This window comes from Zalophus californianus, chromosome 1 (assembly GCF_009762305.2).
Source record: "Zalophus californianus isolate mZalCal1 chromosome 1, mZalCal1.pri.v2, whole genome shotgun sequence".
NCBI classification, from domain to species: Eukaryota; Metazoa; Chordata; class Mammalia; order Carnivora; family Otariidae; genus Zalophus; species Zalophus californianus.
In genome coordinates, this window is record NC_045595.1 from 135,485,951 (window position 1) to 135,503,639 (window position 17,689).

Genomic DNA, 17,689 nt, shown 5'->3' on the forward strand with positions numbered 1-17,689 from the left:
AAAAGAAAAACCATAATATCCCAAAAGACAAAAAGCATTTGATAAGAGTTCAATATCCATTTCTGAGAAAACTCAGCAAACTAGGAATAAAGGGGAATTTTTTCAACCATATGAACAAGGGCATCTATAAAAATCTTATAGCTAACATCGTAAAGTAGTATTGCCAAAAAAAACCCCCAAAAATCGAAGCAAAAGACACTGATTCTGATCAAGCATCTTCTAGAGAAAATATGGAAGACAGAGGAACATGTTAAAAGATTCCATGTGGATGTAATTAGCAAAATCTAGATAGGAGGAAACTATGGAATAAGTATTCTGGTTTCTCAGCAGTAAATTTTAAGGAAAATAAAGGAGTGAGGTGGAGGCAAAACCTGTAAACTTTTAAAGAGCATTAAGAGACATACCAGCCAGCTCCAATATGTGTCCCTTTGTTGGATCTTGATTTAGACACACGAAATGTAGAAAAAGCAAAAACAAAACAACAAAAACCTCAACAACATTTGATATAAATTATGAGACCATTTGAAATCCAAATACTGGATATTTCATATTGAGAATTTTATTCTTATTTCATATTACTAATTTTAAAAAGTATGCTAATGAAGTTGTGGTTATGTTAAAAAGGACTAATTTATTATGCATATACTGAATTGTTATAAATGAAATATTCGAAATCTGAGAATCATCTCAAAATTATACTGTGTATAGGAGAGTCTGTGGGAGTACAGGTGAGACAAGATCAGTGATGATCTTGTAATCAATGAGGCTGATTAACGGATGCAGAGTGTTCATTGTATTATTCTCCCTACCTTTGTATATATTTTTAAATTTCATAGTGAAAAGTTAAAAATTCATGGTTATCGGTTATTGACCATTCACATATTTGGGGACATTTATAAATATTAACATAGTTAAGTTTCATGGAAACTGCATGGTTTTTCAAAGATGGGAAAACTGAGTGTCAGAAGTTTGAAGCTTGTTTAGGGTAGGGTCATACCTTAAGTAACAGAGTCAAAATTCACAATCCAAATTTATCACACTATAGGTTTTGTTTCTCTTTTGCTGGACTAGGCTGACTCCCATATATTATGCTGCTTTGTCTTCCTGTATCTCCTTGTGTTTTAGGTTGATGTTTATTTCAAAGAACTTAGAGGTTACCATTTTCAAAAAGCCTTGGTCTTTGCCCGAAGCAGTGAATGTCTGTCTTCCAATAATGGGCAGACTGCAACAGTTTCCGTTTAGATTTAGTAAGTTGGCATATTCCTCCCATGTCTGTGTTATTCTGAAAAAATAATAGGACCATATGTAAGCAGGGAATTAATTATTTGCACTTTGTCTTTTCTGCCATTTCCACTGACAGACTGGCACTTGACTGACATTTTTTCCCCACTAATTTATGGGATAAAACTATGTTGACCTAAAATGTCTGTGTACTTGACATTCTTTAAAACTTAATGAGACTTCTAATGCATGTAATTGTAACTTTTTTTTTTTTTTATAGGCTTTGGTTGGAGAGAAGGCTTGTTATCAATCCATCAGTAGCTATGGTGGTCAGATCTTTTATTTGGGGACAAAAGTAAGCTCCTCTACTCTGTAACTTGGCATTTGTTTGTGTCAGGGTAGTTATGGCTGGAGGAGGTTTCTGGTAAAGAGAGCTGTGCATTATAAAGTGAATATCGATCAGCAGTAATCTGAAACTTTTAGGGGAGATATATATATGGTTTTTTCAAGAGGAATTTTTTTTTTCTTTTAAGTAAACTCTACACCCAATGTGGGGCTTGAGCTCACAACCCCAAGATTAAGAGTCTCATGCTCTAACTGACTGAGGCAGGCTCCCTTTTCAGGGGTTATATCGTTGTGATCTTTAGCTTATTTATTTTCTCTACTTTTAGACGTATTTTTACTTTCATTTAGGTTATCATAGGATGCTTATTTTCTTGATTCAAGGATATACTTTCATAATCTTCACATTTATGTTTTCATGACCAGGAAGATACCTTATCATGTATATTTGTCATATGATTAAGATGTCCTTTAGCTTAGATCAGCTTAGGATGTATTAAAATGCATTGAGGTGTTTGACTTAGAATAGAATCACTGGAATAGGAACTTTTTTGTATATCAATTTGTTCCTTATTTTTTTTTTAACTTGGAGAAATATCTCTTCATTATTAAAATTCAAAATAATATTGTTAGTGTAGGGATTTGGGGCATTCTTTGTTCCTTTCGTGTGGAGTTAACTCCTTGGACGTAGACTTAGTGACCATTAAATGTTTGTTTGATTTACTCTTTAATGTGGGCCCTTGAAAACCCTTTAGTAGATACCTCTAACTGTAGTATGCAGTATTTTTCCTTGGATGGAAAATGAGATGTGGCACTGGGACAAATGTGTCTCCCAAGCAAGGCTGTTAAAGATGATCATTTTAATTACAGTTTCTTTATTTTCCAGTCTGTTTATGTGATGATGCTGAGAAGCTGGAGAGAGGTGAGTTTAAAGTAATTTTATATTAGAGCTGCTGAATTGATCGTATCTTAACATTTCTGTTTTGACTTTGCAGGAAAAGATTATTTGGATTTGTGCTTTTTAATTTTAGAAGTGTATATCAGAATCACTATTAGGTACTTGATTTGATAAAACTGGCTATAAATTGGGATTACATTTAGCTACATATATCAGAAAATTTAAAATAACAGTGGCTTCAACAAGATTTCTCTCTCATGTAAAAACATTCTGGAGGTAGGGAGTCTGTGGCTAGTGCGGCAGCTCTCTGGTCTTTGGCATACCACCCTGGTCCACCATCCTTGTGTGTGAATTCTTGTCTCTAGTTCATTCTATATACCAGTATGGCTGCTGGAGCTCTAACTGTGAAGTCCACTTTCCAGGCAGGAGGAAAGGGAAGAGAAGGGCTGGCCCCTGCCTTTTAAGGTTGTATCCCAGAAAGGCCAAACAACACTTCCACTTACCTGTCATTGGCCAGAACTTAGTCACATGGCCCCAAGTGGCTGCAAAGGAGTCTTAGAAATGTCCTTAAGCTGGTATATTGCTGTCTCAGGTACACATGGGATTTGTTACTAGGGAGGAGGGAGTGAATGGATGTTGTGATAAACAAGTAGCCATTTTTGTTACAGTGACATTCTAGCTTTTGTCTCTTTTCATATTTAGGCCTTGTGGCTGCCTGTATTAGCCCATACGGTCACTGTACTATCCAGTGTGTTAAGAAATTATTTTTCTTAGAAATAAGATAGTCACAGGGATGCCTGGGTGGCTCAGTCAGTGGACCGTCCAACTCTTGGTTTTGACTAATGTCATGATCTCAGGGTCCTGGGGTAGAGCCGCGCGTCAGGCTCCATGCTCAGTACAGAGTCTGCTTGGAATTCCCTCTCTCCGTCTCCCAACCCTGCTCGTGGGGGATGTGCTCTCTCTCTCTCAAATAAAATATAAAATCTTAAAAAAAAAACAAAAACAAATACAGTTACATGGTTATTGGAATAATTTTAGCTGTTAAGTAACAACTTTTGAAAAGGTATTAGGTAGAATAGGAATTCCAACTACTAGTTGGTCAAACAAAGGGGTCTAGCTTTTCTCATTTATTCATTTTAGAGAGTGGATCATCTCCTGAAACAAGATTGTCTTACAGAAGCCTTGGCTCTTGCATGGTCTTTCCATGAAGGAAAAGCAAAAGCAGTAGTGGGTAAGTTAACAGAATACCAGGGTAGTAGACATTGTTTAGAGTAGAAAGAATGAATAATAATATTAATAATAAGCACTCATAGAATACTTGTTAGCTTAGCATTCAAATATTTTATGAACAAGATGTTATCAAACCTTACAGACTTCCATTGAAAAAGATTAATGACAGGATTTGGAGTTTTAATGTCGCTTTTTAAATTCTTTCATAAGAAGAATTTACTGTTGGGATAAAAGGGAGGTAGATTGATATGTTATCAGGTCCGGTAGTTGGGAGATGGCTCTTATTATGGCATATTATGGAAGAACTCTGGCCATTGATAGGTACACTTTTTGTTATAATTATGTCTCTTGTTAGCACGGGTTGTAAATAGAAGACCACAACAGTTTCAGTCCTTAAGATGTGGACTTTGTTTTTATGCTGGATTTTGCTTCTCTACAGGATTATCCGGGGATGCCGGTAAGCGAAAGGCTGTTGTTGCAGATCGAGTGAGTATTTTAATAGGGGCTTTTCTTGGGTACAGTGCAGGTTTGTTTTTGGTATTAGTTAATAATTTAGGGGCATAATTAGGTAAATGGCTACAGTCAAGGAGAAAGTATATTAAAAAAAAAAAAGTCAGGTTAGAATTCCCTTGTGTCATCCCGAATGTGTTTAAACTTTATCACCCTTCCTTTTTTCCCTTGCTCACTCTTATGAAGATGATAAAATTGTAAAATAGCCAAAAGACAGCAGAAAGGAGGAGGGAGAAAGCCAAAGATCTGGATTATTTCTGAGCCTAATTATAGCCCATAAAAAGTTGACATGTGTTAGTTTTCATAAACAGGTGATTATGAGAAATAGAAATACTACATGTGTGTTTGTGTTGCCTGAGGTAGCAGAGAGGGCTGTTGTATTATTATTATTAATTAGCATTAATGCTAATATTTAATGTTGGCTTTGTTTTCCCAATCTAGACTTGGTTGACTCCATTTATTATATAGTCATTACTCTTTTTTTATTGTGCAAATGCATTGGTAAAAATTATATTTCAAATTAGTGTAAGCATATAGAAAACATGAATAGAAATTGGTCACTCTTCAGACTCATGAATAATTTTCTCAGTATCTGCTAAAATACTTTAGGAATTTGTGTTCTATCTGTGTTCTTGAGGGAAAGACCTACAGCAGAGCATTTCTGAAGAGCTTACCTTCAGTTTTTAATTTCCTGAGCAACAAAGATACCACTGAGGTCTAGAACCTGGAGATTAGCAAATTAGTAGTAGCCCTGAGGCTGAAAGAAATTAGTCTAGGGTTAAAAATAATGGGAAATAAAGCACTAAAATTTTAAATTATATTTTTAATAAAGCTTGATTCTGTATTATTTAGGAAGATCCATGTATATTAAGTATTGAAAAATATTAGAGTATGTTTTGATTTTCTATACAAGGCTATTTTCCTTACAGATGGTAGAAATCCTGTTCCACTATGCAGATCGAGCTCTGAAAAAGTGTCCAGACCAGGGAAAAATCCAAGTGATGGAGCAGCATTTTCAGGTACACCTTTGCATGTGCTTCTAAGAGACAGTGCTATGAATAGGTCTAATACTGCTCCTTTATAGTACTTGAGAGTGGGACTTTCCTGTTTTGGTTCAACATTTTTCAGCATTCACAACTTTATTTCAGGGCTTTTGGAGCATTCTAAATGATGAAATTTTGAAGTAACAGGTCACATGGGAACAGACGCCTAAAATGTTGTGGAGTGTTGATGCAATTAGCTACTTAGTGCTATGTGGAAGGAAAGGATGTGTCTATAAGGGTGCATACCTGTGAATTGACACCTTACAGGGGCTGACACCTTTCTGATAACTAACATTTTTGTTAACTAGGCTAGTTGGAGAAGAGGTGTACTACCAGGGTTTAAATTTAGTTCTAGAAGCACCGGCAATGCAGCAACAGATTGGTTACCCCCCAGAGAAAGATCTCTAAAATAGGCTAATGAATGGTCTTTAGTTTCTCTTGGAACTCAATGAAAATGGAAGGCAAGGAACAATGTAAAGACCTGTACAACTTTTATTATGCGAGTTGTACTGTTTGTTGTGATCTGCAGTTATATTTATTGCAAGTCTCTGTTCGTCCTCCTCACATTTTTTGAGTTCCCTCACCTCTCCCTTCCCTGCCTTCACTTTTAACAAAAATCGGAGGGTCAACAAACGTTTTCTAAAAAGGGCCCAATGGGAAAATTTAGGCTTTGAGAACGGGCCATATGGTCTTTCACTTATTCCTCTTTGTTTTCTTTCTTTTTTTTTTTTTTAAACCAGCCCTTAAAAAATTTAAAAACTGTTCTTAGCTATGAGCCATTCAGAGACGGGCTGTGGGCAGAACTTGGTCCGTATGGCAAAGTACACAGCCCCTGGCACTGGACGTACAGTGTGTAAAATAGACATGGTCCTTGCTATCTTAAGTTTGCAATCCAGTCAAAAGAATTTTTCTTGTGTACATTAATGGAAATACTTAGAAGAAATCTAGGGGTTTTGATGTTCTGAAGAGCAGCCACAGCTTATATATTTCCACAACTCCGTTCGATGCCAGTACCTTTGCAAGACAAGGATGGATAGTGCAGTTAAGAGCTGGAGGGTATGAGCGGAGGGTTTGGTTTCCTGAGTTGTGCTCTTTGATGCTACGGTAGTGAGCTTCTGGCAGAGTAACTTTTATTACTGTCTTATTGTAGGCTCATTAAATTTATCAGTAAAGTAGAGGAATAAGCCCCAATAAAATTATGAAATCAGATAACTTAGGAGGAAGGCATATGGCAAAAAGAAAGCCATACTGGGAACAATACTGTTTGGCACTAATACCTTGTATGTAAATAAATTTGCGTAAACCATTGCAGTATATATATATATATGTGTATATATATATATATATATATATGTGTATATATATATATATATGTATATATGTATATATATATACACATATATATATATAAAATATATATAATATTTTAACAAGGGAATGTCTATTACCAAGAAGTGATGGGATGGTATTTATGAAAGAACTTTGGCCATTGAAAGGTACACTTTTTGGAAAGAAACCTCTAACAGGGAACACTTGGAGGGGCTAATGAGGGGTGTGTGTGTATATGTGTGATACAGAAACCACTGTGCTGGGGAAGAATGTGGCAGAGAGCTGTAAAAGAAGAAAGGAAAAAGGTGGTGTTCTGGTGGGGAAATGCAAAAGAATCTTCCATGACAGGGACTATAGGTGATTGTGTCTAATCCAGGTTATAAAATTTACAGAGAAACAAACTGTAATAGGGATGTGTTCTTTAGATATATATTGGAAGTTTCATTCTGCTAAAAGAGTATCTGCTACAATTTTTGATTAATGATTGAGTCTCCTAGAAGGTAGAGGAAACAGTGGTGGGAACCATTATTCTGGATTTACTTTTTACCAATAAGTAGGGAAATAGAATGGATAGACTCTTGAGGGGGGAAAAATACCACTTTATTTTAAAGATTGTAATAATGTTGAGAAATAAGCTCAGCTTGAATCCTATATGTTAGAAAGCACATGTTTCAGAAGAAAAATACGGGCACAGTCTCATGGTTATAGGCTTCAAAAAACAAATGGGCTCACAAAGAACAGGAAATTCTTAAATTTTGACATAATAACCACAAAAATTCAAAAAGAAAGGAAATGGGGAGGAATGTTGAGAGAAGTATCTGTCTACAAAGCACAGACCAGCTATGAAAGATGGAGAGTGGCAGATAATCAAAGATATATGTCAAAGGCATCATGAACCTCTAAGACTGTCGGAAAGGAAAATAGCCCCCAGATTGTGCTACCAAAATGCTGAGGGCAACCCATAAAGGGATTTTGACCAAGATTCACTGAGTATCTACTACATGCCAAGTACTATGTAAAGTTTTTTTTTAATATAATTTTTATTTAATTCTCACAAAAACCCCACGAAGACAGATGCTGTTTTTAATCCCCATTGCATGGATGAGGGAAGTTGAGCTGGAAAAAGTTAGGTGATTTTCCAAGGTAGCATTGCTGGTAAGTGGTGGGCCAGTACTCCCATCTAGGCCTTTCTGGTTTCAGAGCCCAGCTCCTAACTGTTGTTTTATATGGTTATTTTCAGAGCAAGTGCAGGGAAAGGATCCATGAGAAAGGGAGACTGATATTAATAGGGGATCAAGAATGAGAATTAGAGCAAACGTCTAACCCATTTAATGTTTACTATGTGGCAGACATTGTTAATGCTTTACACATATTAACTCATTTCATTCTTTCATAACTCTGTAAGGTGGGTAGTGTTGTTATTCACACTTACAGATGAGACTGAGGGACAGAGAGGTTAAGTGACCTGTTCCAGGTCACCCAGTTCATAAATGATAGAGCTGGGATTAGAATCCAGGAAGCTGGGCCTCAGGGTCCACATCTGGATTGCTATACTCTACTAAAGAACAGCACTTCTTATTTTGCCTCCACTTTCTATGAGCAGAGAAAATGGTGTTTAAAGTGGAAAAGCCTAGTTAAAAAAACATATGTATATTTTAAAGATTTTATTTATTTATTTGAGAGAGAGAGAATGAGAGCACATGAGAGGGGGGAGGGTCAGAGGGAGAAGCAGACTCCCTGCTGAGCAGGGAGCCTGATGCAGGACTCAATTCTGGGACTACAGGATCATGACCTGAGCCAAAGGCAGTCGCTCAACCAACTGAGCCACCCAGGCGCCCCGCCTAGTTAAAAATATATTAAAGAAAAAGCTGAAGGCCAGCAAATGTGACATATAGTTCATTGCATAATGATTGTTTAAATCTCAAAACCCAGTGGAATTATAACCCAGATACTGTTTGAACAATCTGTGTCGCTATTCATAATTTTTAAGTAACTTTGGATTCATTTTTAAATAAAGTATGTTCAGTTAAGCATGGATGCCTAAGCAGAGGAGACATAATTTATTTCCCTCAGGAGGACAATTTTATTCTGGAAAAGGTGATCTTTAGCCCATTAGAATGAGTGAAATACATGTATGGTTAGCCACAAATCTGCCATTTTAAGTGTTTAGTCTTAAATAGTTGATCATGAAATCATTAAATAGGTTGACTCTTAAAGTGTATTTTTTTTTTTTTAAAGGAAGAGGACTTAGGAAAGTATCCACTGATAACTCCAGTGTGGTTTATGAACATTTTCCATGAGTTCACTTGAAAACGACCATGTTAAACTAATAAATTACCTTTTTGAAAGTAATATGAGGACGGTATATTCATGGAATGCCTGTCACATGATACCTTTTCATTCAAGCATTTGTCTAAATTTTCCATTATCCTAATGGCTGAAATAGATCAGTGAGTAGTAAATAGATTGGTAAATAGTAAATAGATTTGCAGCTAGATAAACATCCCTACCCAAAAGAGTATTGTTTGGTGGCTTAGTATTAATTGCATTTTAGGGCGCTTTCATATCCAATTTTTTATAATTGATTTGGATGAAGATATAGTGTGTGGCTTGTGAAATTTAGGTGGCACCAAGAATCAAGGTTCAGAATGATCTTGACAAAATGCCGTCAAAATTGTTACAAGATGAAATTTAACAAGGATGAACATCAAGACTGCATTAGATCCAAATAATTAAATTACATGAGTACTAGATTGGGAGGATCTCGCTGGACAGGGTTTCAGTTGACCACAAACTTAGCATGAGTTAATAGTGTGTGAAGGCCCAGAAAAGGTAAGTAATAGTACTACTGGGTTACCTGTTGGAAATAAAAGTTCTGAGATTCTTTATGGACTATTGACAGATTAAGCTACATCCCACAACTAGGATGGTGGGAGATTTAAAGAACAGCATTTGAAAAAACTATACTGGGTTTGTTTAATCTGATGGCTAAGTAAGTGGAGACATGCCTGCCTTCAGATGATGAAGGCCTCCAATATGGGGGTTTACCATATTGTAGCAGAAGGAAGGCTAGTATCAGTGGGTAGAAATTAGGAGGCAGTGTATTTCAATTTAAAATTACCTACAGAAAATGTAAAAGCTCTTGGATTTATGTGCCTCCTACTGTTGAATGTTTTGAAATAGAGGAAGACCAGCAGACCAAAGACTTTCTTTGTGGGGTGGGAAGATCTGATATTCTCTATCAGTGTGAAGAAATGATCATTGGAAACATAACCTCTAATCCAGTTAGTTGAAATTTCTAGTAAGACTGGTTTCTATTTCAGTTAAAATACTGAAAATTTATATTTTACCAGTAGGTGGCACTCATTCCTGCTGCCTCAGTTTTCATCTTTGCCTTTGATGAGGAGCCCCACCTTTTCCTTAGAGTGAGGATATATACCACCATTCGGTATTTTCGCTGTTTTCCAAAGACCAATCAATATTTTGTCCTTTCTTAACTATAGAAATAACTTTGGGATCTTGTAATATTTTTGATACACTGTGGCTTTTATTTATCTGAGAAAAGATTTGAACCTATAACTATATTTGTATAATAACTAGTAGGATTAAAAGGAATTAAAGTGTTCTCTGTCTCATACATCTTGAGCCTCACTGTTGTTTCTGGTCAAGTGTTCTGCATCCCAAAACAAAGTCAAACAGCAAACAGATCCCTTCTTAGCTCCATGCCCTCCCCAGTAGCCTGCTGCCTCTTGTTTGCACGTCCTATACAGAGCCAAACATCTTTTAAGTGTTGTCTTCATTACTCACCACCCTCTCATTCCATGGCTGTAAATTCAGTGGACCCTTTTTTCCTTACTCTTAGTGGTCCTCAGTAGTGTCCAACACAGTTAATGACTTCTTGAAACAGTCTGTCCCTTTGACTTCTCTGGTGTCCTACATTTCAGGTTTTTTCTCTCTCTCTTGCTGCTTACTGGCTTGCTTTGTTCCTTTTTCCTTCTCATCTTTTTAACCAATAAACATTAGAATTCTTCACAATACTCTCTTGTTTCGGAGTCAGTGTTCTCAAGATGTTGTCTGGACCATTTATTTCAAAATCACTTGAGAGGATTGGTTAACAGTGCTTTTTCTTGAATTATTTGCTAGGTCTGCTGAATCAGGCTTTCTGGGATTGGTGATCACGATTTGTAATTACCCCTGAGGTGACTCTTAAGCAGGTTAAAGTTTAAGAATCATTGCTTTCTCACCCCGTAGGTGATATAGACAAAGGACTATCTTACCAGTATTTCCAACCTAGATTGTTTTCCAAGTTCTGAGATCCATATAGTAAGTTGCCCATTTACATCTCCACTTGGATGTTTTAGAAGTACCTCAAGCTCAAGAACATCCCTTCACGAAGCCTTTGCTGATGGTCCCTATTTTTTTTTTTAAGATTCTATTTATTTATTTGAGAGAGAATGAGAGATGGAGAGCACGAGAGGGAAGAGGGTCAGAGGGAGAAGCAGACTCCCCGCTGAGCAGGGAGCCCGATGCGGGACTCGATCCCGGGACTCCAGGATCATGACCTGAGCCGAAGGCAGTCGCTTAACCAACTGAGCCACCCAGGCGCCCTGATGGTCCCTATTTTAAGTGAATGGATCCACTATATACCTAAAACAAGTTGAGTGATTCTTATATTTCACTTGTTCCTGTTGATTCAGCCCCTTGACTATGTGCCTACTCTGTTTACATCACGCCATCCATTCTGCCACCATCCTGGTGCGGGTCACTCTCCTCTTCTCTTGGTATATTACCGTAGCCACTTCTGTACATATTCTTACTGCACTTTATTCTAGAGAGAAATGTATATCAAGTGTAGACATGAGGCTCTCTGGGTTTTAAGATATTTTAAATTCCCTAGCAGTTTCTGCATCATACATCCTCACCTGTCCCCCTAATTCTCTGTGTCCCTACCATGCTAGAATTTTCAATTTCTTGACATCCCTATTCTCTCTTAACTCAGAGTCTTTTCCCATGGTGTTTTCTCCACGTAAAAATTCTTTCCTGTTTCTTTTTAGCTTAACCAGCTCTTGTTTATTTTCGAGTCTGAGCTTAAATGTCGCTTCCTCTGACTTCCAGATTAAGTCAGGTGCATTTCTTTGTAAAATACCATGCAATTAAATTACTTACTCAGTATCAGTCTTTCCCAGCTAAACTTTGTAAGTCTAGGAACTGATTTTTCCCAGCATCTGGTTTAGTGCCCTTGACTTGAGAAATACTTTTTGACAGATTTTTTTTTTTAAACATGTATTTATGTTGTGTATACAGTGTTTGTCTTGGGCATATGTGTGTGTTTTTTACATAGGCTCCACTGCCAACGTGGGGCTTGAACTTACAACCCGAAGATAAGAGTCACATGCTCTACCGACTGAGCCAGTCAGGCACCTCTTGGGCGTATGTTTTAAATCCAATTCTGGGAGGTTTGAACTGAGAATAGAACTTAGTGTACACAACACAGATGTCTATAATCATGGCTCATATTATTTGTGTGCTGTGTGTCTGGCAAGTATTTCATTTAATCTTCATAACATACTTGAGTAATTATCCATTTTATAGTTGTTTATAGGTGTAAACAGACACACACAGGGTTGAATAACTTGCCTAATATCATACAACCAGTAAACAGTAGAATCATGGTAGGCATTCAGGCTGTCTGGTTCAGAGAGCCTTTACCCTATACTCTGCTAGGTTTCATGCACACTTTATATTCTTTGATTATCTCAGACCAATATGTTGTTAAGTAGCTCACTTTGAAAAAGGACTAAATAATATATAAATTTTAGGAAGATATTGAAATGTATAAAAAAGTAAAAATACAAAATGAATTCATTTTAGTATAGTCATGGTAATCATATTTGAATGATTGAGGACCATTTTATTCTTCATCTTATTGGTCACCCATAGCATTCAACACAGTTAATGACTTCTTGAAACTGTCCCTTTGGCTTCTCTGATATCAGAAGTCTCTACTAACAGTATTCTAAACTCAGAAGCTGGTCAGTTAACTGTGGAAGCAGTTTCATATATTTTGGGATAGTTTATCTTGCTACACTCACCTTTTTTTATGAAACAAGGTAGAGGTATAAATAAACACGAGGCATTTTAATAATATGAAGCAAGCCAATAGGATTTGAAAAATAATATTTTAAAAGATTTTAAAAGTAAAGCCTTACATTAATTGTGTTCAGGCTCTCCTTCCTGCTTCATTTTCCCCTCCATGAGAAGCAGGTCATTCAAGGCCATGGTTGTAGCCGCTGTTAGCATATGTTTTTGTATTAGGAGTTCATGCCAAAGAGTGGACAGAGACTAAAAGCTGAACACAGAGTGAAGCAGTAGGAGCCTCCTTTTCTAACTCATACTTCCTTGAGGTGATTTGAGGAAGGGACAACAGTGTTGGTGTCTAGCACACCTTCTCCCTGAGGCTTGATTAAAATGTTGGTTCTGGGGAGTTAGGTCTTTCCTAGAAGATTTGTTTTGTTATCATACCTGGAAAAAAAGAAGGAAAAGTACACACACATACGTACAGAGAGACACGTACATCCACATAGCTGCCTGTGGTGTCTGTATACTAATACTGGAATATAGCTGCCTACCTCTGATAGCTCGTGGAGAGAGATCTATTGGTCTATGTATGTGTGTGTTTAGGAATGCTTGTCTACTGTGGTATATATATATTCCAGGCTTTGTTAAAATTTTGAATCATTTTCAAAGAATACAGTTTTCATTACCTGACTGACTTCTAGAATACAAATTATGAGAATGAATGCCATTACTCCAAAAAGCAAAGGAATCTGCGTTTGCTGTCTCATTTCTTTTCACATCATCCCTATGAAAGAGGGAAAGCCAGAGAGGTTATCTTCAGTTGGTAGACGGTAAGATAGTCACAATGCAATAAAATGATCTATTCACTCATTCAAACAATTGACAGGCTTAAATTTAGGTTTTTTGTCTGTCAGCTCGTTGTTTTATTCACATATCTATTGCCTTCTTTAATCTTAAATATATACACTTATCTAACAAGAGAAGTAATTTGCTGTGACCAGTTATAGCACTGTGCATTGAAAAAGAGATTAGAGAAATATTTACTTTTTCTTTTTTTTTCTTCTCTTTTTTTTAATTTTGGAGACCAAACTTTCAGCCATTTTTCAGAGGCATTCTGCCGGGTTTTGAGACTGAGAGGAATATTCCTAAAGCAGGTATTTCTCACTGTGTTTGTGTTGAAAGTCTTCAGGCAGATAGCCACAAGCAGCACCCAGCACAGGCTGAACTTAATGGAAGAAGGGTCAGAAGTTTGCATGTAGGCCCTTGATCTCTCAATATCCCGTGGAGAGGCATGCATAGACCAGGTCTGACTGGATGGACCGAGGTTTTGCTTCAAGAGAAGGACCTGTCCTTTCCCATTTTCCTTTCTTTTAGGGCTTTTGTGAGAGCAGCCTTCCCAGTGGGCTAAGTGGGGTGATCGTCTGAGCTTGGGCACCAGCTGCTCAGGATGGTCATATACTAGTCCTGGAATGTCCGCTGCCTACCTCTGACTCCAGATCCTGTGCAAAGTTGGGTCTGTGCTTAGTCCTTACTCCTGGGAGATGGAGAGCTACTGATCCCACCTAGCTTATTTTCAGGCATCTAGGAGATTGCCACCAGGGGTAATCCACTGGACAATCTAGTTTGTCTCTTCATAATTAGATACTGGAAAGGAAGGTTTAATATATGGAAATAGATTTGGCTTTAATATTTCATCTTGTTTATAGTTCTAAATGTTCAAAATTGATAAGGATTTGGTTTCTTTAGGAAGCCAGGGAAAGCATTAATTTGAGTAAGTTAGCTCTGTTTAAGTGAGTTGAGAACTATGTGTATCCTTTTTCTTTTTTTAAAATTAATTTTGTCTTGGGATAATTGTAGATTTACATTTAGTTGTAAGAAATAATACGGAGAGATTCCAAGTACCTTTAATGTGGTTTTCCCCAATGGGCACATCTTGTAAAACTATAGTAAAACTGTATATAACCAGCATATTGACCCATATAGTAAAGATACAGAACATTTCCATCACCAGAAGGATCTCTCATTTTGCCCTTTTATAGCCACACCTTCTTTCCTCCCACCCTCATTCCCTTCTTAGGCCCTGGCAATCTTTAATTATTTCTCTTTATATAATTTTGTCATTTCAAGAAGTTATGTAAATGGAATTATATAGTATGTAGGCTTTAGGGATTAGCTTTGTTTTTTGTTTTTTTTTTTTTTAACTCAACATAATTCTCTGTTGATTCATCTAGGTTGTTGCATCTGTCAGTCGTTTGCTGCTTTTTATTTCTGAGTTATATACCCTTTCCTACTCTTCATTTAGAACCACATTACACAGTATTATAATTTTTGCTTCAATCATAAAACATAAGAAAGCTCAAGACAAGGAATGTCTATTACATTTACCCTTGTTGCTATGTACTTTCTTTCCTGATGTTCCAAGGTGTCCATTCTTTTATTGTTTCCTTTCTGTTTAGAAAACTTTCATTAGCCATTCTTTGGGGGTAGTTTTGCTGACAGTAAAGTCTCTTCATCCTAGAATGTCTTGATTGCCCCATCATGCTTCAAGGATATTCCACTGGACTTAGGATTCTAGGTTGACAGTTACTTTCAGCACTTGAAAAATACTGTGCCACTTGCTCTGACCACCATGGTTTCTGATGAGAAATCCAGTCGTTCAAATTGTTTTTCGTACAGGTGTCAACTCTTTAATGCCACTTGGAAGATTTCTGGGTTTTTTTCTTTTTTTCTTTTCAGTTTTCAGAAGTTTGAAAATGTGTTTGGTGTGGATTCCTTTAGATTGATCATACTTGGATAAATCTGTATAGTGTCTTCTGCCAAATTTGGGATATTTTTGGCCATTATGTCTTCAAGTACTTGTTCAGTTCTACTCTTTATCTTCTTCTGAGACTCTGATGACATGTTAGGTCTTTTGTTCTAGTCCCATAGGTCCCTGAGTGTTGGTTCATTTTATTTATTTATTTATTTTCAGCCTGTTTCCTCCTACAGATTGGAAATTTCTGTTCTTTCTTCCAGTTCATTCATTTTTTTTCCTCGGAACTATCTGTTATGCTGTTGAGTCCTTTGAGTTTTTTAAAAATTCAGTTATTGTATTTTTCAGTTGTAAAATTTCCATTTGGTTCTTCTTTATATCTTCTGTTTCTTTGATCAAACTTTCTATATTTTTATTTAAGATTGTAATATTAATTATTGAAGCAGTTTTATCATGGCTGCTTTAAAAATCTTTGTCAGATCATCTGACATCTCTGTCATTTTAATGTTGGCATCTCTTGATTATCACTTTTTAATTCGGTTTGAGATCTTTTTGTTCTTGGTATGATTTGTGATTTCCTTTTGAAACCTAAACATTGTGGTGTTAGGTTGTGAGACTCCAGATCTTATTTGAACTTCTGTTTTAGCTGCTTCCTTCTGATACTGCTCTGACAAGGGAAGGGGTTCTACCGTCTTGCTGTTAGGTGGAGGTAAAAGTACAGGTTCCCTTCCATTGATACCTGATAGAGGGGGCTCATCCTCACTGCTGGGCAGAGATGAGAGTTCTGCTCCTTACTAAGTCTTCTCTGATACTTCACTGGCCAGGGATAGGAATACCTCATTACTGTCCCTATGTGGCCTTCATTGACGCATGGTGAGAGTAACATTACTACCACCAGATTGGGCATTGGTGAAAGTTCTGATTCTCTTATAAGTCTCCTCTGACACCACCCCTTGGGCCTCATGACATGAATTCCACTAGCACTCTCCATGTGGGAGGAGGAGGGATTGGTCACTGCCTTGTTGGGATTGAAAGTCCTCACTTTCTTAGACTTCTCTGATACCATCCTGCTCAGTGGAGGGAGAATTGGGGTACCTTGTTATATGCTGTGGAGGGTGAAAATCTAGGTTTTCCACACAGCTTTTGCTGACATGGGTGGGTGTATTAGTCAAGGTTTTCCAGAGAAACAGAACCAATAGGAGATATAGACATATATAGATATATACATATATAGATCTCTCTCTATGTATATATATATAGAACCACATCACACAGTAGTATGATTTTTGCTTTAACCATAAAAAGTGTGTGTGTGTGTGTGTGTGTGTGTAGAGAGAGAGAGATGATGATGATGATAAGGAACTAGCTTACTTGATTCTGGAGGCTGAGTAGTCCCAAGATCGTCAGTTGGAAAGCTGGAGATTCAGGAGAGCTGATGTGTAGTTCCAGTCCAAGTCTTAAAGGCTTGAGAACCCGGAAAGTCAATGATGTAGTTCCAGCCTGAAAGCTGGCAGGCTTGAGACCCAAGAAGAGCAGATGTTTCTGCATTAGGGAGGGCAACCTGCTTTACTGAATCTACTGATTAATATGTTAATCTCATTTAAAAATTTGCTTACAGACACACCAGAATAATGTTTGACCAAATATTTAGGTACATTGTGGTCCAGCCAACTGGACACATAAAATTAACTGTCACTGTGGGTGTGGGGCCACTTTTTTTTTCTGTGCTGTTTGGCCAGAATAGAGCAGATATATATATATTTTTTTTTTAGAGCAGATATTTTTACAAGTTTTTTGGTATTTTTTTTTTTTTTGGCTAGAGAGAGTAGCTTTCATTAGAGAGTAGCTTTCATGAGCCTTTTTCTGTCTGTGTGCATGGGCATTTCCTGGTTGCCAAGCTTCTTCAGTTCCAAGTCTGGGATATATGGTAAAAAGGAACCAGGGAGCTCACCACTGTGTTGTTCCTTAGGTCCTGAGATCCCGAGTAGGTCTGCCTTCTTCCATCTTTCAGAGTCTTCTGTTTGTGTTGTATATGTTGTGCAGGGTTTTTAGTTACATTAGTAGGAGAGATAGGGACAAATATGTCTGCTCTAGCTCCCTAGAAGTGGAAGTCTCCTATGTGTCCTCTTTTCAAGGCATTTCAAGGTTCCTTGGATAACGAAAGAGAAGGGAGTGAGCAGAAATTTAGAATTGGAGAGAGTTTAGGCTAAGAGAACTAGGAAGTGCTGCAGGGAATGGAAGTTGGTGAGTGGCACGTAGTAGAGATTCGCAAAGAAGTAATTAAAG

The 17,689-nt window shown here is 37.2% G+C and overlaps 1 protein-coding gene across 7 annotated transcripts in view; it reads left to right on the top strand.

Moving 5' to 3' along the window:
• VPS8 (VPS8 subunit of CORVET complex) overlaps nucleotides 1–17,689 on the top strand; it is a 254,754-nt gene that overhangs the window by 57,267 nt on the left and 179,798 nt on the right. For all 7 annotated transcript variants that reach the window (XM_027584601.2, XM_027584610.2, XM_027584603.2 and 4 more), the window contains 5 exons: nucleotides 1,502–1,576; nucleotides 2,450–2,485; nucleotides 3,602–3,692; nucleotides 4,131–4,177; nucleotides 5,131–5,220. In XM_027584601.2, coding sequence (XP_027440402.1) covers nucleotides 1,502–1,576; nucleotides 2,450–2,485; nucleotides 3,602–3,692; nucleotides 4,131–4,177; nucleotides 5,131–5,220 — 339 coding nt within the window. The remainder of the gene's footprint in view (nucleotides 1–1,501; nucleotides 1,577–2,449; nucleotides 2,486–3,601; nucleotides 3,693–4,130; nucleotides 4,178–5,130; nucleotides 5,221–17,689) is intronic.